Below are 26,447 nucleotides of genomic sequence, written 5' to 3'. Positions count from 1 at the left end.
GAAGAACTTGTAAACTGCAGTTTTAAAAAGGATCTTCCTTTTGCTTCCCTGTGTCAGTTTTGAAAAATAAAGCAACTTAACCCTCATTTTGTTTGGACAGACGAGCCTCTGCCTCTTCCCAAATTGGCTAATGGTAATAACTCTGTTGCTGAAAGCTCCTTCAGCCCAAGTATGGTGGTGGTGGCTTTATCTCAAAACCCGTAATATAATTTACCAATAACACAATCTTTAAATAGGTAGAAACAAACCTCAGTTAAAAAGGTGGCCATTTACACAGGTATTTCACACTTCTCATCACTGTCACCTTTCAGTATTTTCTATTTTTTTTAAATCACAAAGCACTGAGAACAGAACGGAAAACATGATCATTTTAAGCCAAAACATTGTAACGCACACAGAGGAAATGACCCCCTCCCCCCAGGTTAATATTTCCCACCCCCACTCAAGCTCAGTTAGACAATTCCTCTCCTTCATGAATAGCACAAAGCTGCTTCAGATGCTGGTCAGAGAGTTTCTGTTTATAGCGATCACGCCGAATGCTAGGGTTTGGCACAGTGTCAGCGCTAGGAATTCAAATATTTACGAGAATTCATTTTAAAGGGAAGGGAAGAAGGATATTGTCTATGGTGCCTACAGCTCAGTCTGTGCCTTTTTTTGGCTTCCCTATGATAGACAAAGGAGACATGAAATGTTTATTTCTCCAGCTGTTTGTTTTTTATTTGTAACATTCGGAACGTCAATCAGGTTTTGCCCTAGTTTTGCTGGAATGATCCAGAGCAGTGGGTCAGGGATGGTCGTGATGCCCTGGCCACTTCAAAGGGAGGGGAGAGATAGCTCAGTGGTTTGAGCATTGGCCTGCTAAACCCAGGGTTGTAAGCTCAATCCTTGAGGGGGGGCACTGAGGGATCTGGGTTTTAAAAAAACAAAACAAAAAAACTATCTGGGGATTGTTCCTGCTTTGAGCAGGGGGTTGGACTAGATGATCTCCTGAGGTCCCTTCCAACCCTGATAGTCTATGAATTAAGGACAATTCTTTAACTAGGAGTTCTCTTCTTCCAAGCATTTGATATAAACAAAGGTTAGCAAAACCAAACACAAATACAAATCACTTCCACCATGCAGCAAGCCTCATTTCATGGTTACGATACCTCCAGTATCTGAAACCTGCTTGCTTTCTAATTGTCTGGGAACCTCCCAGGAAGAAAGGGTGGACAAAGCAGGAAAAATCCTAACACCTCAGGCCTTTTCTGTTGCCTTTTAAAATACTTTGTGGCCAAGCTGTTCAGAACTTATGAGGAGAGGCTGAGGGAACTGGGATTGTTTAGTCTGCAGAAGAGAAGAATGAGGGGGGATTTGATAGCTGCTTTCAACTACCTGAAAGGATGGATCTAGACTGTTCTCAGTGGTAGCATATGACAGAAGAAGGAGTAATGGTCTCAATTTGCAGAGGGGGAGGTTTAGGTTGGATATTAGGAAAAACTTTTTCACTAGTAGGGTGGTGAAGAACTGGAATGGATTACCTAGGGAGGTGGTGGAATCTCCTTCCTTAGAGGTTTTTAAGGTCAGGCTTGACAAAGCCCTGGCTGGGATGATTTAGTTGGGTTTGGTCCTGCTTTGAGCAGGGGGTTGGACTAGATGACCTCCTGAGGTCCCTTCCAACCCTGAGATTCTATGATTCTATGAAATGGGTACCTCAAGTCCGGCTCCTATGTCCAGAGTGAAAGCACTCGGCACCCAGCAGCTCCCCATGAACACGGTGAGAGGATGGCTGCTCTGCCCTTCTGAAAAAACAGGCCCTTCATTTTAGCTGCTTAAAAATGGGCTTAGGAGCCTCACTTTAGACACCCACATTTGGAAATCTTGGACCACAAAGTACAAAAAGGCACAAAGCTGTTTTTCCCCTGTGCGACTGCCGAAATGCCACATGTGCGAGAGGCAAGGCAAAGACTGTCCAGCTTTGAATCAAGCCACTGAAATGATAAAGCAATGTCATGGGTGAGGAGAAATCGCAGATCCTCTCATCTGTTCCTTTTTGGGGACGTGTGGGGGGAGATATTGCTCTGGTTGACTGTCAAACTGCCGCTGCTAGCCAGAAATGGTGGCAAATGTTAGAGATAAACAGGAAAATCTGAGTACTTTTTCTGCTTTATTTTGTTAACCCCATCAAGACAATCCTAACCACAGGCTTTAAAACTGCATCTTTAAGACTCCATCATCCCTTTTCTGTACACGTATTCCCCACACCCCCCACCCCCAGCTCTGCTCCACTCAATCGCTCTCACTTGCAAGTAACGACTGTGCAGGCGCAAAGATTTCCTCCGAGAACTTCTGTTGGACAGACACTTCTTAACCAGCTGTGAGTCCGAGACACAAGAACCCTCCCCGCTCCCTGACCAAAACCATCGGTGTCTCATACACAGAACTACACCCTTAGCAAAAGGAGGTAACAAGTTCCGTCACAGGAGAGAGGTGTCCATCAAAAACCAATTACAGCAGCTAAGGGGGGCATGGTTTTGCAGTGACCTGGAAAACTGGTCACCATTTTAACACAGAGAGGCCTTCAGAGAGAGTTCACAATACCAATCTTCAAAGCAAAGCGGAGACATCAGTCTCCTGTCCCCTCAGTTCTACATGCTCCATTACGTCAATGGAATTGATTCTGATTTATCCTGCGACTTGTCCCCATCCAAAGAAAGAGAACAGCCCCCCCGCTCCGAGTTCAGATCACACCCACCGCGACAGACAAGAGCCACTTGTTTCAATCTCTGAACTCTACCTGGGGGTGGTGGCGCAAAGGGGGTCTGAACCAGGCTGAGCTCTCACATTCCCCCCGAGGAACGGAGCAGATCTGAACCCATTGCCACTCAGTGCAATCCCGTGCCACCGATCCACACTGAACGCTCGTGACGATGCACATCCCTGCTCACGCTGGGCTGCATCGCCTTTATCCTGAGGGTTAGGGTCAGGAGGGGAGGGCGAGAAAGGGACCTCACGCCAGCAGGGTGTTGATATAGAAACATTTCCACAAGTGCAAAGGAGTGCGCAGCATTGGCGGCACCCTCAAGCTGCCGTTGATCAGCCATGGACCTGGCTTCCATTTGGGAGGCTGAAAGCTCTGCGGTGCAGTATTCTCGCAGGCCCGTCGTGTGATGGAAAAGAGGATTTATCAGCAGGGTACACGGATTGTACTAGAACAGCAACATGGCTGCAGCCTGCTGTGATCTGGGGGTGTATTGTGTCACTCCAGGCATTTTGGCCAAGAGGAACTGGGGCCATCAGTGTGGCTGGGCCGAGCATCCTCCCACCGCTGTTGGACCAGAGCGGCGCTGATGCGGGTTACAGCAGCTGAACTCTGCAGCCCTCTAAAGGAACTCATGATACATCCATGATGATCTCTGTTCCTGTCCCAACTCTGCCAAGGGCTCCACGTGTAGGGCACGATCCTGCTGCCACTGACTGCAACAGCATTTTGTGATTGACACCTTTCTCCTCCATCCCCGTCCCCCGTCCCCTATCTTGCTGGCTTCTTGCTCAGGTGAAACGTGCTAGCAAAGTGGACTGGAGGAGAAACACAAAGGAAGTTCATGGGAGCTGGGTGGGCGTCCCACAGAGAGCAGGGAAAGGGCTGGATGGAGATGCATCTTCTCCTAGGACATGGTGCAGAAGTTAGGAGAACCTGCAATCACAGTGCAAATCCCCAGTGGCGACAGCATCTTTTGTGAACGCCTGCAAATAAACGCTACAGGAGTAAACCAGAGAGAAACGGAGCATCCAATCTGGATCAGTTAAGTACCAAACTTAATCCCCTCTGGGATACTGCTGCCGCAGGTCTGTCCCACCTCTAACCTCTCCGAGACGCAGCAACACACTACTCCCTCCTAGCCCGGGCGGATTTGTAGAGCCCCTGCTAATGTCACGTTAAACCAAGATGGGGATTTCTGTGCCTTGGACTCTCAAATCTTGGGAGAACCACCGTGGATGTCGCCATGCAAATTTAAGGAGTTCCTTTGCATGGAGACTGTATCCCCTAGCATGGAGGATTCTGGCAGCAAATCGAAGACAGGGCTGGCAAGAGAGCTCTTACCCTATGCTATCTAGACAGACAGTATCTCAGGGTCATCTCACTTCCATCTAAAGGCAGTGACCTTGTGCGGGATTCCTGCCAAGATCCAGAGGCGGAGGAAAGACGAGCTGCTGGCACAGAAACACAGCGCTGCTCTGGGGCATTGCTCAGTGTGGTGCACACCCGAGGTCATCATGGTCTCCCAGCAGCCGGAGGAATAACGCTACGAACCAACCCCCTAGGATTGGCCTCAGCGTGAGCATTCTGTGAAGTGGTGGCGTTTGGGGTGGATGAGAGGCAGCACTAGAGACGGTTTCCGAATAAGTCACGCAGCCTGGAGCCATTAAACCTACACCGGCTCCTTTGCAGATGCCTGCAGAACCTATACAACCTTCTTTACGAGATCAGAGGTGAAGCTGCAGGAGGGGCTGGTGACTGTGTTTTTAGGGGCCCAGAATTTGAGACTTGAAATGGTGCCTGATGCTCAGCACTTTTTGAAAGTCAAGGCCCCTTTAAGGCAGCTCCGGTTGGGCACCCCAAAAATGGAGGCACTCAAAATCACTCGGCATTGTTGATCATCTGGGCCCATCCACGCGAATAGGTTCTGGCCAACGTCGCTATTATTGACAAGGAGCAGATGAAATCAGCATTTGTAATCCCCATTCATGATCCCCACGGGATATCAACGGAAGATGCTACGACGACGAGTTACAATCACAAAATTATGCCGAGGGGCAGAGTCCTTTCCATTCATGGCTTTGTGCTTGACCAGCGCGGCGGGTGAGTGGGCTACGTTTCCAACTCGGGATGCAATAAGCATGAACAACTAGGGCTGGCTTCCGCGGAAGGAAGGTTTTGCACTGGGGTGTGGATCACCTCTCCTCATTTCTGTGTGTTCTGCTCAGGAGGAGGGAAGTTTATATTCTTCTTTCCCTTGGCGCGGCCGTCCAGCCCCGGTTCCTCGACAGACGAGCTGCAGTGCCCGGCGGTGCTTAGAAATGGAGCCGATGAGAGAAGAAAGGCCAGAGGATTCATGAAAGGCAATATGTTCCATTTTTCATCTGTTAAAAATGTGTTTTCTTCTTGCAAGGGCAGGAATTAACAAGCATATTATGGTGGGTGTTTAAATACATCACTTCTGCCACTGGAGAGCCGCCCCATAAGCATGCCCAGTGGTGTACATGATGTAATTGTCGCCATGTGTTCACACACACCCATGCTCCCGTGTGCCTGCATTAAGGATTTCACTGGGGGGAGGGTGTGTGCAGGGTCAATGGATTGCTCTGGTGTGGAGCACGTCAAGGCAGACTCTAAAGCCGAAGCCAGGCCTGACTCCGAGGGGGAGTTTGAAGCATGCCCAGGGAACATGTCACCTTGCAGGCTGTTCTGCTTGGCGTTCTTCTGGCATCAGTGCCTCTTTCTAGACTGGAGGGCGCCATCTGTACTGCTGGCTGCAGTAGAGGTAGTGGGCCAGGCTGGGGAAGATGAACTGCTGAGTCCACCCAAGCTTCGAATGCTTGACACGGAGGCGCCTGCTTGCAGAGATCCTGAGCTGGGACCCAGCCGAGGTCAAAGCCGATAGCGCTGACAAACTGGGAAGCATACAGCAGTGCACGGGGCGGGGGGGGGAGGGCCATTCGTCCGTTTACCCCCAAGCCTGCCCCCAACGTTAGAGGGGCCAGTGGAAGAGGCAGGACCTCTCCTCTCAGACCGACCCATACAGAAGGATTGAGCTGGCGCGGCACCGCTGAAGCCACGTTCACACTGGGCCAGCACGTTCCATTCTCCACCGCACAGTGGGGAGGGCGGAAATCGGCCATCTTCCATGTCACATGGCCTTAAACAACAGGGGGCATCCGCGGGCAGTACAAAGTATCCTTGGCAGTGCCTGGGCATGCTCAGACAGCAACTCAGGACAGCTGCGGGGGGGAGAACTCCCCATCGCTAGGTTCACCGGAGCCCCAAAGGAGAGTGGGTGCAGTAGTGAGCCAGAGACCCCGCGGATGGTGTTCCTGCATCTCCCTTCCCCCACAAACACTCCTTGCACTGCAGATTCATCTGCCACAAGGGAAGGTGGCTGCTCCACCTCTGCCCCGTTTTAAATAATCACCAGTTCCTGGATATTGTGGGGCTGGCCGGCTCATGGCAGAACCTGGAACAGCCAGGGGGCTGGGAAGGAGGGAAAAACCCTTCCCTGGGGCTGCCTCTCTGAGAAGTGCCACTGAAATCCCTTAAGAGACCCCGCTCCCCAATCGGCCAGGGGTTAGGGAAGAGCCAGCCGGCAGCGGGCGGTTTCTGAGACTGGCTCCTTTCTGGGCTGGGAGAAATGCAGAGTCACAGGGAGGAGCAATGGCATGGGTCGGCGAAGCAACGGGGGCCCTATTCTCTCTGATACAGAAGGGATCCAGGCAGAGAAAGGAAGACTCCCAGGGGTTTCCAAGCTGCTCTCCCGCCCCATGCCCACAGGGGAGCACTGCACTCCCCGAGCCCAGGGGCAGAAGCAAGCGGCATCTGTTTGGATGTGTCCATCTCACCTGCCCCCTTCCAAACAGAGCCGGCTGCCCACATGAATCTCCCCTTTCTTCAGGTGCAGGCTCCCCTCCGCACACAGGGCAGGAGAGCCCTTAGAAATGGACGCAGGATTTGGAGGAAGAGTTTCTTAATCCTTCCCCACTACAGGACCTGCATGCAAGAGACTGACCCTTCCTAGCCCCTCTCCAAACCTAGGACCCCAGTGGCTTTCATGCAGATTAGCCAGGGAAGTTTCCGGGAGGACACCCCCCACGTAGCTAACACCCAATGGCCACTCGGCGCTTTGCTATCCATCCTCCCAGCCCCCTCATCTCCTCTCTCGGGACACGGAGACACATACACGTGACATGATGTGCGCAAGCCACAGGGGAAGTGTACGGTGGAGCTGGGATTGTGGGCACTTGCCATGTGCTCTGCCCGCCAGGCCTCGGCGGCAGCATCTGAGCAAAAAGCTGCCCTGGGCAGCCCCCATTCTCATCATCAGACAAGCAGCACATTAAACATCTTCTTCCCATTTTGTAAAGCTTGTGCATTTAATAAAGAGGTCAGAGGTGACAGGACACACGTGGGCAGTGCTCTAGGGAAGGGACGCGTGGCCGACACCTGAAGTCCAGGAGACCTGCCATCCGTTCTCGCCTCGATTCCTTAGAAAGGAGGAAGGGGTAAGACAGAAGAGTAGTGCCCAGTCCCCGGTCCCCCTACAGATCTGGGCATCTCTGCCACAGCAGTGTTCTCCTGAAGTCACCGCTTCGCCGGACTGGCCTCCTCCTGTAACCAAGGTGCTCCCCTCTCCTGGGTAACACACTTATCCAGGCCATGTGTACCAAGGGAGAGGATCTCAGCCTTTTCCCCAACCCACCGGGGGAGCCCAGGGTTACAGCTGCAGCCATCTGGAGAGAACCCAACATCAATAATATTTCCCCAAGGGCAGTGGTACCTAACCCCAGCCACGGGTCATGGCCAAAGGTGAATGTCACTGCAGAGCACCGCGGAGGGCTGGCTACCTGAACAGGAAGCTGCTGCTGCAGCAGACGCTGTGCCACGGGGAAGATCAGACCCAGTCAGAAGGGAAAAGATGACAAATTTCAAGAGAAATATCACCACCCGCCCCCTTGTGCTCCTCCGGGGTTCACTTGGTGTAGGAAGCTGCTCAGTCTTCCAGCCAGACGGCGGCTTTCAAGGTGAAACAAGCAGATCCTGGCTAGTTACACTAACGCTGAGCCAGACGGGAAACTCCTACGATCCAAGAATGTGACTGAAACGTCACCTACTCCCAATTCCCTCGCACGCTACGCCTCTGTGACATCAAATTGTCGGGCTGCCCCTTCTCCCTCCGTCAGCCCCAGCACCAACCCAGTCCTGAAGTCTCTATTTGGAGGTTGTGAATATGCTCTGGGATGCATCTATCTAACACCTGGCTAGCGTCCACACCTAAGCCCCTTTCCTCCCAGCTAGAAGACCCTTTACTGGCCCCAGCAACGTGCTCCCCTTCCATTCCCCCCCCCCTCCCCAGTGTACAACCCACTCCCCCAAAAGACCATTTGATTTTAGAAGGAGCAAAGGAACTCTAGGGGCAGGTTCTTTTCAGGCAAAGGAGAGAGGTGGCTGGGAGGGGGAAGAAAGCCCTTGAAATCTGAACGGACCGAGTTCTCTGTTGGAGAGTGACGTTCCCAGGGGACACACGGGGGATGTTCGGTGCAGGGCTGGAATTCAGTCAGTGTATGTAACAGCGCCGTCTCCTCCCTCAACAACACCCTGCCCCGAGTGACTGACTGGAGCAAACTCCAGGGAACTAAAACAAGCCACTTGCCCTTGATCCTATGTGCCCCGCTGGGACGTGTAACATCGCGGCCCTAACGAAGAGCAGCACAGAGAGAAGGGAGGGGGAAGAATGTCTGTGACCAGTGGGGAAACCCAACCTCAGAGCACATCCTAACCCCCGATCCAGCAAACCCAGTGCAAGGGGCTGGCCCGATGCGTATCTGACACAGTGCCAGACTGCGGCTGTCACACACCAGGCAGCAGGCAAATTCTCTGCATTTCTCCCTCCCACAACCCATCCCCGGGGCAGCGCAGCCTGGACAGATCTCTTCCTGCAGTTGGGTTCAGTGCAAAGAATTCAGATCCACTCAAGCTCCGCCTGCAGCTGGGGAAAGGGTGAGGAGGGGGAAGGGAGATTTTGGGGAGGGGGGGGGGGAAATGATGGGCTAATTCTTTGTCCATTAAAACCCGGAGTGAACCATCTTCTCTCCTCGGCCTTAGCTGGCCAGGGGTGCAGCGATTCTTTAAAAGAGAGAGTGCCCCATGTACAAGGAAAGGTCAGTGCCACTTTGTCCAAGCTCCCCGCAACGCCACCGTCCGACCCTGCGTGCCCCCGTGTGTGTGTCCGTGCGTGTGTTTTGGCAAGAGGTTGCTGAGGTTACATGATGCAGCATCTGTTCTTGTGGTTGTGAGGGTCCTTGAATCGGAGTCTCTGCTTTGGCCGGTATTTTTCCAAGTACATTAGCTGCTTGCTGTTGATGGCTCCTCTGCGCTTCCTGGAACACAAAGAGAAAGCCATGAGTGCTCCCGGGCCGAGGAGCGTCCCAGAACCAGCCCTGCACCCCGGCACTCATCTCTCAGTGTCCATGCAGCAGAACCCTGAAAGTCTAAGAGGGCCCATGGCCAGCAAGTGGCTGTAGAGGCTCTGGGGGAAACATCATGCACCTCACAGGCTGGGAGTTCAAAGCCAGAGAGGTCCCTGCTCAATTAGTGAAGCCAGAGGGCTTGTTCCTACAAGCCGCATTTCTCCCCTGTCCTCCCTCTCGCACTCAGCTGTGCAGCAAATCCAGCTTTGACGGCAGGAGGCCTGCGTGTCTGCACCCGTGCTAACCCTGTTACCTGGGGAGTCAAGAAATATGGGATGGAGCAAACTCCTGCAGGCTGATGTTATGCAGAGAGAAATGTAGGCTGAACAGTGCCCTAGCAGGGAGATCTGTTAGGCTTTGGATTAGCCTCTCCCAGGGAAATGGTGGGAACCTCTTGGCTCTGGGGCATTTAAAACTGGACTAATATCGATAACAGACTCTGGAGAACGTGCAGCTGGGCTGGCTCCACTAACTGGCTCTTCTATTCCTAGTCCGATTTACTCCTCCCATTTTGAATTGCTCTGTTCTACACACACAACGAAACCTTTCCAATGAAAATGGAGTGCGCCCGAAGGAGGAGCCTGAGCAGAAATAGCAGAGTGGGACTCCTCATCTGGGGCAGGAACTGGGGATCAGACCATAGACAGAGATTGATGTGCTTGGTGTTCATGGAAAACCCTCCTGCAGTCATAGCTGGTGTCAGAGAAAGGGGAAAGAGAGAATAATCCCCATATTTGCAGTCCTAAATGGGAGCCGCAGGGCATGAAGCAGAATATATTATGAAGACTAGATTGGGATTGTAGAAGAATATAGAAACGGTGGCTAACAGCAAGTATCAGCTATGAGAAAGGATGTCTATTATAGCCTAGGCTGACTTATGACCAACAGAATGGTCAAGAGTTCTTCCAGTGGAGATCCCAGGATCCAAGAACGCCGGAGATCCGTACAGCCCTCCCCACTGCCCCCTCCCCAGAACTGCAAACTGGCAAAACAGAAACCTCTGTCATGAAAAAAACCAACCAACCAACCAGTCACAGCACGTGCGAGTCTGGTCAACTTCTTACACACACACACCATGCATGACACTCGCTGCTTTCTGCGCCTGCCTTCTGATTAAGATGATTGTTGGTCTAGAAATCAACTTTTCCACTCGGCTCCTTCCTTCCTCCCTTTTTAGCATTTAGTTATTTCACTGCCCAGGACCTCTGCAATCTCTCTTTCATTTACCGAGTAGCTGTCAATGCGGCAGAGCTGAAGGCTCAGCTCTTTGCCTGGGGGATCCTAGCTCTGCTAATGAACTGCTCAGGACTCCAGAATGAAGTCTGCATTAATAGGTCACTAGGAGTTTAGCAGACTAATTATTCCCTGATCCCTCTGGCCCACAACCACCAACATAGCTGGGGAAACAGCAACTGATGATGAGCAGCAAAAAAAGTAGGCTGGGTCTGCTCAGCTCTGGCTACCGATTCACACACACAGACTCCTGACAGACAGATAGACCCATGGAGCACAGGGCAGCCAGGGGGGGAAAGCAAACAACCCTCTCTCTGTGCAGCCAACAGGCCCGTGAGACTCGTTTTCTCCATCTCCCGTCAGTTCGGGGGAGGATAAAGCAAGTATCTGAAGGTTATTTCACCCTGCTCAGAGGAGTTCACAAATTCATGCTGTCCCGGCCCCCAGGTGCGGCTCTGAAACAGGACTTGCCCGTCTCGTAAGCGCCAGCGATTTATTCCCGGGGCACCGGCGTGGAGCAGCAAGAGCACCGGGTCACTCTGGATATTTTATGCTGTCGATTTGCTGCTTGGCACACAGTGGAGGGGTTTATTACAGGCCACTTACTGTCTGATGAACTGAATGGCGTCTTCATACTTCATCCCGCTCTCAATCAGAGCCAGGGCTACGAGAACAGGAGCTCTGGAAAGTAATGGAGAGAGGACTCACTTCCTGCTTTAATTAAAGAAATGCCAGCAGCGATAAGAGCCTTTAACCAAAAAACGCCCCAAAACTCTTTGACTCTTTCCAAACCGACTGTAATCACATCCACAATCCCCCCACGCTAAACCCACAGCACCACAAACGCACACACAAAATCAACAGTGGCTCAGGTTATACAGCACACAGAGATCATACAGAAACAGACACTCTTGCATCCAGCTTCTCTTACAATAGGTTCCCAGAGCAAATCCCAGCAGCACCATTATAATGGCGTGTTCACTGCCACTTCCCACCATATAAACTCTGGTTTTCAGGCCTTGTCATTTGGCCAAAAAATTAACTCAAGATTGGAGGTCTGAAGCGCAGCGTATCCAAGCCCATAGAAATTATGCTCCTTTTAAAGCGAGGAGGATAAAATAAAGAGAGGACAGAGTTTACAGCTGTCTACTGCTCTCCCTATAAAACACAGCTTTGATTTCAGAGGAATTTGGCAAATGATTTGCAAGTATTTTAATAAAGGATAAAAACAAAAAAAACCAAACCAGACCGAAGTGGACTAGATACTAAGTGTCTGAAAAGTGGCTTCTAGTTTTAACAGGGGGGAGATTTTACAAGCCACATTTACATGACAGACCTTAATAAAACCTACGTCGTTGTGGCACTCCAGTACGTGAGTGATAGAGGATTCCAAGAGCATATTAAAAGCTGTTGCAGATGATTGTGTGACAACCTGCACTTGGATCCCTGCTTTGTTTCAGAGGTGGTTAAACCAAAAGAGAGATTAGTTCCCAGGCAGGGACCAGGATTGAGAAGCCAAGCAAGGGAATGACAGATCACACCTCTAAATACAGGGAAGAGGTATAAAGTCACCACTCTCGTTAGCCTGCCCAGGTCGTTAATTTATGTAGTGCCGGCCTTTCCTTCCCCAGGTGCCTTTAATAGCCACGGAGTGAGCAAAAAGAACAGCCGTTCTGCACTCTACCCGGTCAGACCATGGGGTGTTGGGCTGTGATTTCCAAAGCCATCTCACGGGTTCAAATGCCCAATTCCTGTTAAAGCCAGGTGGGTGACAGCTGGGTGTATTTATTTAGCCAAAACTCAGAACCCAGGCAGAGCCTGTGGGTATGGTCAAGTCCCACTGAGGGGAAGCCAAGCTCAAAGAGCCCAGCCGCGGTGAGCGACCTCTCATCATGGCGACTCGTAGGCGGAGCTCAGAAGAGTCCCACCCCTTTCCCCCGTCTCCACTATCCAGCCTGCGCCCCTGCCATGCTTCAGCACAAGTTTAAATCCCAGGGGCTGCAATGGGATGTACCTCAGCGGTTTGCTGAATCAGGATCCTAACCCGCTTCAGCTGAGGACTGCTCATTAACACCCTCACCCACAGCCACCCTGCTCCGCCTGGCCACAGCTGCTTTAGGTAACCTGGGTGAGGCCCAGCTGCTCCCCAGGGACGCTCTCTGGATCACACCTCCCCCCTTAAAGAGAGAGGCTGTCGAGTTGAAATCCAGGGTGTTTAAAACAGACGCCTAAGGAGTTAAGATCTCTTCCATTGCTGTGTGCAGTGTTGTTGTAGCCGTGTTGGGTCCCAGGAGATTAGCGAGACAGGATGCGGGAGGCCAGATCTTTTAGTGGCTCAACTTCTGTTCAATAAAAGATGTGACCTCCCCCATCTCGTCTCTCTAACCTGGCCTGGCTTCTCCGGTCAGCGCCAGAACTTTTACACTCCCATTTTCTTGTGAAAAGAGTTCCACCCCCTGCCTTTGCGGCTGCATGGAAGACCCTTCCCCAAACAAGAAGGAGCCCCGATAGTACAGAGCCCAAGGCGAGTCACAGCCTGACGATAGGAACAGCCCTGCCAACTGCACAAAGGAAGAGCAGGGAAAAAGAGGGAGAATTTACCTTCTCCGAACTGCGGAGGACTTAGCAGTTACTTGTGACAGGAGATGTCTCCCTTTAACAAGATATTTAAATCTAGCAGTCCTTCCTCCGAGACCCACCCCCAGGGCAGCTCCTGGCTCCTTTCCAGCCCTCACTTACCGGCCCAGGCCGGCCACACAATGAACAGCCACGCAGCAGCCAGGGTCTTCGCAGAACTTTGTTTTCAGCAAGTTGAGCCAGTCTTCCACGATTTTGCTGGGAGGAGGAGCGCCGTCATCAAAGGGCCAGTCCTAATGGAAAGGCGGGCGGGGGGGGGGGGGAGGGAGCAGTTAGCGAAAGGTACATAAAGTCCGAATCTTACAAACCAACACTGGGAGAGGAAGGCACTTGAAGCTTCCCCCAATCTCCAGTTTCCCCAGGGCTGAATTTCTAAAGCACAGCATCCTCCGAGCCACAGAAGGAGCCCCATGATCCGGAGACCTGGGCTGTTCCCATCTGAGATGCTTCACCTCTCTCTGGGACTGGCTTTGCTCAGCTGTACGAGGGACACGTTGCTATGGATTACTACTCGACAGTATGGCCTAGTGGGCAGAGCACTGGACTGGGACTCGGACGAACTGGGTTCTATTCCTAGCTCTGCCCCTGACCTGCTGGGTGGCCTGGGGAGAGTCACCCCCCCGTGTCTCAGTTTCCCCACCTGTAAAACGGGGATAATCTCCTTTGTAAAGCGCATGGAGATCTGCTCCAGAGAAGGGCTGGGTCAGAGCTAGCTAAGATTATTTCTACCCTCGCAGGGGTGGGGCTGTGCCGCTCGTATTCACATGCTCTGAGATCCTTGGGTGAGCTGCTGTAAATATTGAGCAGTAAAAGCCACACGCAGCCAACAAGGGGGATCCTGAATTTCTTAGCAAGTTAAGCCGTAAGGAAGCCTTCCCCGCCGGGGTAACTTTACAGCACTGACCAAAGAAGGTAACAGACGTCGCTTTCAAAGGTTCATTTCTAGGGTACGGCTCCATCTCCAAGTCTTATTGCTTCAGCTAGAGAGAGCGGCCAAGCTCCTGCCTCCATAAACTCGAAACACATGTGGGGTTTGGCAGATGTTGCAGTTCACATGTTTGAGCTGAGTGTGGGTGGGAACAGTAACTGCTGGCTCAGATGCTGCCAGCTACAGCCACAGGGAGTGGGAACTCAGAGGAAAACAGACTTCCTTCCCGAGCCAACTTCCGAAAGGCCCCCTCAGCCCGACCACCGAAAGAGAGCCTACGAGCTGGCCTGTGTCCCAGAGACTGACACCCATCAAAGTGCAATTAAGCCACCAGTGAAAGGCCAGCCCTGCCCTCTTTGGGAAAAGGGCGTGCGAGGTAAAAAGGACAGTAAAGCTAAGAGGCTTCTCACCACAAGGGAGATAGATACAGATAGCGAAACCACAATATTGCCTTGTTTAACTTGAAACAAGCACTCCCTGTCCCTACCCCCCACTGCCCGTTCCTGGCTAAACAAAGGAGTTGGCAGATTCAATCTGCTTTGCAGGACTCCGTGGTGCAGACGCGACGGGTTCTAGAATTAGCGTGGGCTTAAACATCCGGCTCGGACGCTGAAATAAAGAAGCCCAGCAGACAACACACAGGCTGCGACGCAGAGGAGCAACGAAGACACGGCCTCCCCATTCCACCACGACCCAAGCTGACAAGTAACTGAGTGCAGCTGACAAGTAACTGATCGACATGTCAATAGTCTGTGGACTTTGGGAGATCAGGTTACAGCCGGGGGGCCAAACGGCTACTGATTTCAGACACCCAGCTTGACGCACCTGAAAGAGGCTTGATTTTTGAGGGCCAAGAGCTCAACCTTCCCCGGAAGACAGGCCCCCTCTAAGATGCCTAAAGTTTGGCACCAAACATTGAGGCCAGCCAAAATCACGACTCCCTTTTGGAAATCTCCTTCACGGGACGTGGACTGGGCAGTCTACGTTGCCCCATAAGGCATCATACTAGACATAAGGTGTACACTGCTAACGGTGACGCCTTCGACCATAGGAACAGCTTACCTAGGACGTGCTCTCAGCCTCTTGAAGTCTTTCTAAGGCCATGCAATGTCAGTTGTGGGAGGGGAGCCTGCAATATAACAGGCGGTCGAGGACGAGTGAGGCAGGATGGGAGGATGTTGTAGCATAGACTGCTTGTAGCCAACTTGTTTCTCTGTGACACAGCACACCTGCCTTCCCGACACACCATGGACCCCCTCACCTGGGTCGGGGTCATCCCTGGCATGTGTCTGCCCTGTCCCCCTCGCCAATTCTTCACCTGTCTCAGTCACCCTGAACTGAGCCGAGTGAAAAGCCCTTGGTCTTGGCTCTCACCAGATCCTGCCTGTTGCAGGCACGTGCCCAGGGCCAGAGTCTGTTTAGAGATTCCTAGAGGATAAAGCCGGAAAGCGAGCGTTCTGATGACCGAGTCTGACCCAAGTGTAACTGAATTAAAGCGTTAGGCGAGTCTAAACCTCACCATCAGCAGGAAGGTTTAGAAGCACACTTCCCAAGAGATTTACAGTGCAGTCCCACTCTCCAAAGAGATGGGGTGGCTGAGAATTGCAGAAATGACTAGTTATTTTGGGGTGCCCAACTTCAAGCAACTTAAAGGGTTCATAAAGTGCCAACCCTCTGGCCATCAGGCCCCGATGAAGCATCTCAAGTCACGCACCCAAAACAAGCAGCCACTTTTGAAAAGGAGGATGCACAGGTTTCAACAAAGGCGAAAGAGAAGGACAGTAGGAGTGCAGAGACGTGACTGAGGCCCCGAGTTGGCCTGCAGAACCTTGACTCCTTGATATGCAAGGAGAAGAGAATCCAATTTGATTCAGCAGTTGTCTAAACGCAAGTTTGCATTGGTTTAGTTGTACGAGTGCGAACCTACGTGGATGCTTCTTTTTGGTTCAGAGTAGCCTATTTTGGTCTAGCTGAAATCTGTTTCTAACTGACAAGCTAAACTGAAATGAACCTAGCTTATCTCAAAGTCAGAGTGTCCACACAATCTTTTGCACTGATTTAAGTTAAACAGGTTTAAAAGGGATCATACCTTTAGTTGAACTGGCTGGCTATAGACAAGCCCTCAGAGTCCTGAATATGTTTGCAAGGCTGCTGGGTGTTTTGCTTGTAAATTATTCCTACACAATACATGGGGAAACTCCAGAATGCTATTTTGCCGAGCCGTATTTCAAAGCAGAGTGGCACTGAATCCATCAGGCCAAAAGCACAACAGGCTTGGGAATTTTATGAACACAGCACTGTGTGTTCAAATAAAGCAACGTGTGGCAGATTTTCTTAAAACATTTTGACTCTTAAAAGGAGCCTCTAGTAGTTAAAAACCCAGGCGGTGCTTCCAAACAAAAACTTGCCCCCAAATGTTCAGACAGACTTCGTAACAGATTTTACTGCAGACCAAACACTGGCGGAAGTCTGTTCTGCAGCGAACTTGACTCACAAAAGCCCTGACCCTGAAAAGACTTACAGCCATGCATATAACTTGAACTCAATGCAGCTGCTCACACGTTTAACTTAAAAGCACAAGAACTGATGGAGTTTAGCCCAGTTTCGTTCACTCTGTTATTTGCCACATCCCCTTTGTCATTTTCTCCCCGCTTTCTGAAGTATTTATTTCCTTTGCTCTTTCACCAACTCTGGTTTCACTTGTACTAAACTATTTTATACACTATCCACAGCTTGACATTTCTCTTTTCATTTGCTCATTCTATTTTGCTTTCATGCCACTGCTTATTTTTTCCTTTAGTCTTTTTCTTCATATTCAGTTGTATTCCTTCAATCTGATGGAGTTTTTCCCCCTTCACTAAAAGTTTCTAAATAAACTTTTCTTAAATTGTTGTTTTGGTTTTTTTTCCTCGAGGCTGGGGGAACCCGCACACACCAACGATTTTTCATGGTAAGTTCTGTTTTCAACAACAGGCCAAGTTTCTTCAATATGTTCTAATCAGATCTTTCACTAGAGAGCTCCAGTATAAAGTCAAAGCCTATGGGAAGACGATGTGTTGACCTATATGAAATATACATGCCTCAGAGGGTCTATGTATAGTGTAATAACTTCATCCTGGTGGACTGGTCTATACGGAAGGGGATCGGTGACCAGTCTAGAGAGGCAACGTGCTCCAGTGGTCAGTAAAATAGGCTGGAGTCAGGAGATTTGGAATCTATTCCCAGCTCTGCCAGTGACCTGCTGCATGATCCCAGGCAAGTCACTTCGCCTCTTTCTCCTCCAGCCCTTGTCTACCGAGCCTGAAAGCTCTTTGGGGAAGGGTCTGTATCTTGCACAATGGGGCCCTGATGTCGGGTGGGCCCTCTAGGCGCTAGTATCATCCAAATAGAATGTACTATAGCTACTTCTGGGGTAGGGGGACGCTAAGGGCTGTAATGTACGAAGAGCAGAGTTCAGAAACATCACACTGTGCCGACGCAACGCTGCAAATGCAAACGACATACAGTGCAGCGCAGAAAGAATATACGTGGGCGTTAACGCCTTGTGCTGAAGGCATCGCTGGTATAAGATGATAAAAAACCCTGGAGGCTTTTTTGTTTGCTTAAATCAATGACGCAATTTCAATTACTCACTAGGCATTGCTGGAGAATCGGTGCTGTGTGCATTAGGGGATCCTGCTGCCTGAGTCATCCCATCTTATGTGGAGGGTTGCTGTGCACCTTGAAAGCACTTTGCCTCCTCACCATGCCGAGGAAGCTGAAGTTCAGGGATGGATAGTGACCATGGTGCATGATTAGGCTGTTGAGTGCTTTGGGGTTAGAACTAGTAAGTGTCAATCATACTCATTGGGCTTTAGAAAATTGGGGATATTGGACTGAAAAGCACTTAGCCTCTTGCAGGAAGTCTGTACATGTCCTCAATCTGTACAGCACATGGGAGCATCCCACACCTCCTGGGAATCATAGAGTATCAGGGTTGGAAGGGACCTCAGGAGGTATCTAGTCCAGCCCCCTGCTCAACGCAGGACCAATCCCCAACTACGATTCTGTGATTATTATTAACCCCGTGATGCGATTAGAACGTTGTGTGCGGAGCTCACAGGGGGCCCGAAAAGGCCTGAGATGTACTGGCACCTTCTATCTTGCTGGGGAAAGGTTCCCAACATTCCCTGCCACGTCTCTCCTCCAAAAGAGAATCAAAAGCTGTTTAAACTCCTCCTGCAGGCCTGACATGCAGAGCGTCACAGCGGGCGAGCTAGCAGAACAAAGATTTCTGCTCTTTCCGAGAGAAACCCAGTAATCTCAAACCACGAACGGGTTTGCATTGTGCAGCGCAGGGACTGGGTCTGACCAGCGCATTAGCCTCATTGCACGGCCTAGTAATCACTGCATCCGAATCCGACCCAGAACCAAAGCACACTGCAATTAAGCAGTGTGACCGACCCAGGCCAGCTGGGAACAGCAGAGTAGCAGAAGGGAGATCTACTGGCCACTGGATAAGCAGTTTTCTGTTCCCTGAGTGACCAGAGCAGGGGCTGCTCCAGGCTAATGAGAACACCTGACTCCAATTAACCTGCTAAGAGTCAGGTGAGGCTGTTAAGCACCTGACTCTAATTAAGGCCCCTCTGATGCTATAAAAGGGCTCACTCCAGTCAGGCCAGGGAGCCAGAGGAGAGGAAGTGCGTGCAAGGAACTGGGAGCAAGAGGTGTGCAAGAAACAGAGTGAGCAGGCATCCTGCTGGAGGGCTGAGAAGTACAAGCGTTATCAGACACCAGGAAAAAGGTCCTGTGGTGAGGATAAAGAAATTGTTGGGAGGAGGCCATGGGGAAGTAGCCCAGGGAGTTGTAGCTGTCACACAGCTGTTCCAGGAGGCACTCTCGACAGCTGCAGTCCACAGAGCCCTGGGCTGGAACCCAGAGTAGAGGGCGGGCCCGGGATCCCCCCAAACCTCCCAACTCCTGATCAAACACAGGAGGAATTGACATGGACTGTGGGTTCTGCCAGAGGGGAAGGTCTCTGGGCTGTTCCCTGACCCACATGGTGAATCTCTGAGGCGAACAAATCTGCCAATAAGCGCAGGACCCACCAAGATAAAGGAGGAACTTTGTCACACTATATATGAGGCAAGTTACATTCAACACTGTCCTCTGCCTTCCACACCAGGGATGGTGGAATCTCTCTGTGGTGCAGACCAGTAACATATACAGGCTATAGTGGAGCAGAAATGGACTGAGTTAGAGTGTATATGGTGGGGAAGAGGGACCGAACGCTGTACAACATCCTCACTTAACACAGTTTGGATGGAGAAAAAGATCACCGCCAGTCCCAATGGAAGTGGGCAGCTGCCTCTCTCCCTAAGCCGGGCAGGGTGGGAGAGCTGTCTGTGACAGCTGCTCAAGTGTTTGAAAGGGAAAGCTGCTGGGGGTTTTAAGCATGATGGGGTACTGGAACCAAGAGGGTTTTGTTGCCATTTACAAGGATCCACTGCCCGTCCACTCCCGTCCTCTTGCTATTTACGCTGCCTTTTTATGGGCCGCTGATGGTGGCGTCAGCTTCCCATCCTAACCAGCTGGTTCTGCTCCCAGCGCCGTTGCAGGAATGCTCCCCAGGCAGTGCGGGGGAGCACTACTGTGTCCAACCAGCCTATTACACACAGGTTCATGTGTAAAACACACAATTAAAAAAGCTGCTGCTGCTGTGAACTTTGTCTGCCATACCAGCGAGACCCACGGAAGCCCAGGGTACGGAGCTGCCTTTTCTAATTCAAGATTTATGATTTGGGGAAACTATTTTATAATTAAAAAGTGATCAATGACACCCAAAGATACCCCTTTCGCAGTCTCCCCAGCTCCTCCTGGTTTTACTTCTAAATCCCTCTTTTGCCCTCAATTCTGGTTTAGAAGCTGACTGAGTGGCTGCTTCCAAGCTCCGAGTCATACAGCTCATTGCTTATCGCCTCTCCTGAGACCGTACTCCTGAGACACACGCTACCCCTGTCCTGGTCTCCACCGGCCAGGCAACGGGTCACCCACGGAGTTCTCATGCAGCTGTGATTCCCTCAGATGCGCAAGTGCAACCTGTGAGGATCAGGAGTCCTGGCATGAGACGCTCCAGTCACCTTGGATGAAGCTGGAGGAGGACACGCCAAGACCTGTCATCTTGCCAGTCACATCTGTGTGCTCCTTGCCATCTGCTTTGTTTTAAGTAAGCCAGGTGCGCAGCCTTCACGCTAGCCACTAATACGGCTCTTGGCTGTCAGTGTCACAGGTGGGGAACAACGTTCCCTCTAATTTTTTCCATCCACGTGCGGAATGGCTTTTGTTATGTGCACCATATCCAGGTAATGTGCGGAATGTACACCACCAGTAGAAACAAAAAACCTACATATCGTGTATATTTTTAAAAAGTTTCCATAGGGATGATTACTCCAGCCAGGGCAGGTTAGGCATTTTAGAACTCACTACTCCAAGTATTAAATTTAAGCGTAAGAGAAAATTAAAAATTATGAAAGAATAACATTACAGAGAATATATGTGCATTGTAAAAAGTACAAAGACGTAACAACAACAATAATACAAGTATGTGTTGGGAGGTGAGTGTGAGAGAGAGAGAGAGACAGAAAGACACACACACACACGGACGGACAGACATGCTGCCACCTTTGGCAGACCGGCCCTCACCAGTCTGAAGCCTGCTTGTTCAGACACAGCAGCAGATTCCAACAAGCTCCCTCTGTCTTGAGCCCTATTATGTCCCCGGCACCCTGCTCTGTGGAGATGGAGTATAGGGCAGAGGGGGGACCCCCTGACATCAGCGCCACCCCTCCCCGCTCTGCACAGCAAGCAGGAGGTTCCCGGGAGCAGCATGGCAGTGGGGGGAGGGGCATCTGAAGCACGCAGCATGTGATAGACTGCTGGGCGGCCATGTAGCTTAGGGGGAACTTAGGTGAGGAACAGAACCCTTTGCATGTGCTCACTCTCTTTTACACACACACACACACACACACACACACACACACACACACACACACACACACTCTCTCTCTCTCTCTCTCTCCACCCAACGTGCTTCCATAACTCAGCGAGAGCTACCATTTGTCCTGGAGAGAGTTCATCCTAGTGCTCTTATTGTTTCAAGCACTCAGCTGAGAAAGAGAATTTAATAGATGACCTGGCAAAGAGACCTGTCAGAACTCTGGCGTGTTCCTCTCATGCCTGACCTCATCTTCAATTATTTATGATTAAAGACACAGCCTAGGCATTTAGAAGATCTATGAACGTTTTTTGCTGACTGACTGTCTTGAGTACTCTCTAGCTGCATCATGCAACTGCTGAGACAGCAAAAAAATAAAGCACAATTTACATACCCTCTGGATGAGATAATACTAGCGGGTAACATGAGCAGCTTAGCTTGTGTCACGCCCTGAGGAATGGAACCTTTAAAATCCTGGATGCTTTATGGCTCCCAGTGGGGGTCGTATTAATACTATCCCCACTCAACTTGTGCCTTCTTCCCTTTCCCAATTTTGAGTATGCCCCCCCCCCCCGGCACCAATCTGCAGTCTGAATTGCGTTTATTTCAGTAGGACATTGGGTGTTACCAATGGTGAGCTACAGGAGAGGCCAGATCTGCCAGGAATATCATCAACTCACAGGACAGAGGTGAACGTCCGCATTTGAAGAAGTGGCCTCTACAACTGGGTACTCAGTGTCTGAGTGCTCAACGTGAGACGCCTGTGGCTTGGATTCTCAGAGTGGCTGTCGATTGCTAAGGCCAAATAAAACCAACTGAAGTAGTGGGCGCTCAGTGCCTTTAACCAAACCTACGTGCCAGCGTTTCCAGTTGGATTCCAAAACTGCCAGGACCGAGTATGGCCAACTCTCAACACCTTTGGGAATCCTCGCACGCTGTCTGCGAGCACTGGGCCTGCCGCGAAGGCCCCTGGATCTAAGCAGGTACCAAACTGAATAGCTTCAGTCATAATGACCTCAACTAGAAAAACAGGCTTGTAATAAGAACCACAGATGGGGCTGACCCAAGCTCCCATCACCCTGCATAACAAGGCTGTTTCCCAAAATCCCAGATCTGAACACCCACAACGTGTGGGAACTAAAAAGGCCATGCAAACTTTGCATCTCAAATCCCAATCTGGAGGGAAAAATAAAGAAATAAGCCACTATTTCATATGGCAGCCTTCGAATGCTGCATCCGAGACAAACCCCAGAAAGTCAATAGGTCCCGCAGCCTCCCCTTTTACAGGGTTTTTCTTTTCCCTGTAATTAAGAGCAGTTAGATTTGCTTCCAAGAAAAATTCAAGGCTTTGCTTTTTCTGGAATTGCCCGTGTGTTAAACACCCCTTCTTCTCCGGCTGGTTTGGAAGCTTTAGTTACAACGCTCTGACGAAGGAGATGGAATTTTAGCTTTATTGGGTGAGAAAGGCTCAGCTGCCATTCCCACAGCTCAGACAGCTGCCAAAGCCACACAACCGGGACATGACAGCTAAATTAAAAACCGGGACGGCTTTAAATGGCTCCACGATGTCCTAAAGAAAGAGCTAAATACACAAGCCTAAATAAACTGTCCTCACTGTTACCTTGCTCACTTTGCCCATACAGAATGCACATATCCTCAAGGATGTCTTTTAAAGGGGGAGCTTGCTGATCCTTCAAGCTGTCTATGATCAGTGCCTGGTGAGGTCTGGATACAAAGCAGCAGTGCCCAGCTGCTCAAGAATCGCACCTCGCTTCCGTGCAGCTGGAGACCGGGACATTAAAAGTCTCTCTCCACATTCTAGCACATTCCCATTCATTCCTTCTAGCAGGTTCCAGGGAGAGAGAAAGCGAAGTGCCAGGCTTGAGAAAGACGCAACAGGCGTCAGGATCTCAAGGTGGTTCTTCGACACTGCAAGAGAGGAGCTGAGGTTGATGCGAAGCAAGTTAGAGCTCACAGGGAAATCCAGGCTGCCCGCGCCATCCGTGCAGCCTGTCTGCACAAGTCCCCCTCTCCGAGGGTTAAAGCTAGGGACTTTACAAATGGATAAGTGCACGAACAGCCCCATAAGGCTTCCAGAGCTTCAGTTTCCTTCTCTTTGCACCTAGCATTAGGCAGCCAAGAGAAAAGGCCTGCACTAACGTCTCCCCCATTACACAGATTTCAGAATGGGAATGCACACCCCAAAGGGAAAAGAGGAAGCTGCCACAAGTTCTAGTTCCGATAGCTCCTGCTTTGGGTACTTCAATTAAACCTTTAGGGCTTGAAATCTCTCTAGAAATTGTACATTTCGTGGTCACAAGGAAAGTGGACTCTGGAGGGTCATAGCAGATTCAACTATACAGGGATTCAGCTATTACAAAGGAATGTACATTTACTGGCATGCCAAGTGTATAAAATCCTAGAACCTAGCGCTGGTAGAGACTTGGGCAGTCTCCCTGTTAGGGCAGGATTGGTCCCTACTGCAACTCACATACATTTGGGCCAGTCTAGTTTTCAATGGGCATTCCAAAGACTACCTGAGGTTAGAAACCTAACCAGAGCGCTGCACTCAAGCATGCAAAGAGTTAAGCATTCAAGCAAGCTGGGGTCAGGCAATCTGAGCTCTTTTCCCCGCTCCAAGTACTGGCAGGGAGCTTTATTCCTCATTCCCCCCCCCGCCCCCCTTGCATTGCCAGAGGATCACAGAGCCAGGATCTACTGCATCACTTTTGTGCAAATGATGAGGGGGAGCCTCTGGCAGAGGTGAACTTTGGTCCCTCCTGTCTCCTGTGTTGCTATGACTAAGGCCTGGTCGACACACACAACTTGCACTGCTAAACAGGCACATCTTTGTGTTTAGATAAACACTGAGCACCAAGAAGGGATTGTCTGAGTGGAGCCTGGCATAATTAGCACCGAGGTAGCACTTTTCAACTTCAAAAAGCTTTACAACCGCCTAACTAATTAATCCTCAGAACACCTATCCCCGGAAAGTAGATAAGTATCCCGTGTTACAGATGGGAACATACACACAGAAGCGAAGTGTCTTGCCTGGAGCCACAGAAAGAGTCTGGGTTAGAACTCAGAGGACCAATTCTGCACAAACAAACCTGTGTGAATGTGGACTAACACCATCAGAGTCTAGAAGGTTACTCCGTAAGAATGGCCATACTGGGTCAGACCAGTGGTCCACCTAGCCCAGTATCCTGTCTTCTGACAGTGGCCAGATGCTTCAGAAGAGAACAGGGCAATTTAACGAGCGATCCATCCCCCGTCGTCCAGTCCCAGCTTCTGACACTCAGAAGTTTAGGGACACCCATAACATAGGATTATGACCCTGACCATCTTGAGTAATAGTAATTGATGGACCTATCCTCCATGAATGTAACTAATTCTCTTTTGAACCTAGTTATATACTTTGGCCTGCACAACATCTCCTGACAATGAGTTCCACAGGTTAACTGTGCTTTGTGTGAAGAAGTACTTCCTTATGCTTGTTTTAAACCTCCTTCCCATTAATTTCATTAGTCTATCCCTGGTTCTTGTGTTATGTGAAAGGATAAATAACACTTCTTTACCATTCATGATTTTATAGACCTCTATGACATCCCCCCCGATTAGCTGTCTCCTTTTTAAGATGAACAGTGCCAGTCTTTTTTAATCTCTCATATGGAAGCTGTTCCGTACTCCTAATAATATTTGTTCTCCTTCTCTGTAATTGTTTTTCAATTCCAATTATATCTTTTTTGAGATGGGGCGACCAGAACTGCACATGGTATTCAAAGTGTGGGTTTACCATGGATTTAAACAGTGGCATGATGAATTTTCTGTCTTTTATTATCTATCCCTTTCCTAATGGTTCCTAAAAATCTGTTAGCTTTTTTGACTGTTGTCCAGCCACCTAGTGTTGTGAGATCCCTTTGTAACTCTTCACTGTCTGCTTTGGACTTAACTATCTTGAGTAGTTTTGTAACGTCTGCAAAACTTTGCCACTTCACTGATTACCCCTTTTCCCAGATCATTTATGAATATGTTGAGCAGCACTGATTCCAGTACAGATCCTTGGGGGACCCCACTATTTATCACTCTCCAGTCTGAAAATGGACCATTTATTCCTACCCATTATTTCCTCTCTTTTAATCTGTTACTGATCCACGAGAGGACCTTTTCTCTTATCCAATGAGTACCTACTTTGCTTACGAGCTTTTGGTGAGGGACTTTGTCAAAGGCTTTCTGAAGGTCCAGGTACACGATAGCCACTGGACCACCACATATTTGCTGACCCCCTCCAAGAATTCTAATAGATTAGTTAGATGTGATTTCCCTTTACAAAAGCCATGTTGACTTTCCCCAACATATTATGATAATACTGTTCTTTACTATAGTTTCAACCCACTTGCCTGGTAATGAAGTTAGGCTTCCTGGCCTGTAACTGGAGCCTTTTTTTAAAATCTGCATTACATTTGCTATCCACCAATCATCTGGTACAGAGTCTGATTTTAAGCGATACGTTACGTACCACAGTTAGTAGTTCTGCAATTTCATATTTGAGTTCCTTCAGAACTCTTGGGTAAATACCATCTGGTCCTGGTGACTTATTTATCAATTTGTTCCAAAACCTCCTCTATTGTCAGCTCAATCTGGGATAGTTCCTCAGATCTGTCACCTAAAAAGAAGGGCTTGGTGTGTGAATCAGCCTCACATCTTCTGCAACAAAGACAGATGCAAAGAATCCATTTAGCTTCTCTGCAGTGGCCTTGTGTTCCTTAAGTGCTCCTTTGACACCTTGATTGTCCAGTGGCCCCACTGATTGTTTGGCAGGCTTCTGCCTTCTGATGTGCTTGAAAAAATTTGCTGTTAGTTTTTTCTGTCTTTTGCTCATTACTCTTCAAGTTCTTTTTTGGCCTGCCTAATTATACTTTCCATTTGACTGGCCAGAGCCTATGCTCCTTTCTATTTTCCTCAGTAGGATATGGCTTCCAATTTTTAAAAGATGTCTTTTTGTCTCCAACTGTCACTTTTGCAATGTTAAAAACATAAGAACAGCCATACTGGGTCAGAACAATGGTCCATCTAGCCCAGTACGCTGTCTTCCAACAGCGGCCAGCCCCAGGTGCTTTAGAGTGAAAGAACAGAACAGGTCACCATCAAGTGATCCATCCCCTGTCGCTCATTCCGAGCTTCTGGCAATGTTGTTGAGCCATGGTGGCACTTTTTGGTCCTCTTAGTAGTCCCCCCCCCCCTCCCCTAATTTGGAGTATACATGGAGTTTGAACCTCTATTATTGTGTTTTTCAGAAGTTCCTATGCAGCTTTCAGGCATTTCACTCTCATGACTGTTCCTTTTAATTTCTATTTAACTAGACTCTTCATTTTTGTGTGGTTTACTTTTTGAAGTTAAGTGCTACTGTGGTAGGTTTCTTTGCTAGTTTCCCTCACACAAGGATGTTAAATT

General features: G+C 49.9%; 1 protein-coding gene across 7 annotated transcripts in view; it reads right to left on the bottom strand.

Annotated features, from left to right (window-relative positions):
* Positions 1 to 1,564: 1,564 nt before the first annotated feature.
* PTP4A3 (protein tyrosine phosphatase 4A3) overlaps positions 1,565 to 26,447 on the bottom strand; it is a 172,157-nt gene continuing 147,274 nt past the window's right edge. For all 7 annotated transcript variants that reach the window (XM_045003770.1, XM_045003773.1, XM_045003772.1 and 4 more), the window contains 3 exons: positions 13,195 to 13,325; positions 11,062 to 11,136; positions 1,565 to 9,132 (listed from right to left, as the gene is read on the bottom strand). In XM_045003770.1, the coding sequence (XP_044859705.1) occupies positions 9,015 to 9,132; positions 11,062 to 11,136; positions 13,195 to 13,325 (324 nt within the window). In that variant the 3' untranslated portion in view covers positions 1,565 to 9,014. The remainder of the gene's footprint in view (positions 9,133 to 11,061; positions 11,137 to 13,194; positions 13,326 to 26,447) is intronic.

Source organism: Mauremys mutica, chromosome 2 (genome assembly GCF_020497125.1).
Source record: "Mauremys mutica isolate MM-2020 ecotype Southern chromosome 2, ASM2049712v1, whole genome shotgun sequence".
Lineage (NCBI taxonomy): Eukaryota > Metazoa > Chordata > Testudines > Geoemydidae > Mauremys > Mauremys mutica.
Note: the sequence above shows the minus strand (reverse complement) of the source record. Positions and strands in the feature narration are given on the sequence as shown.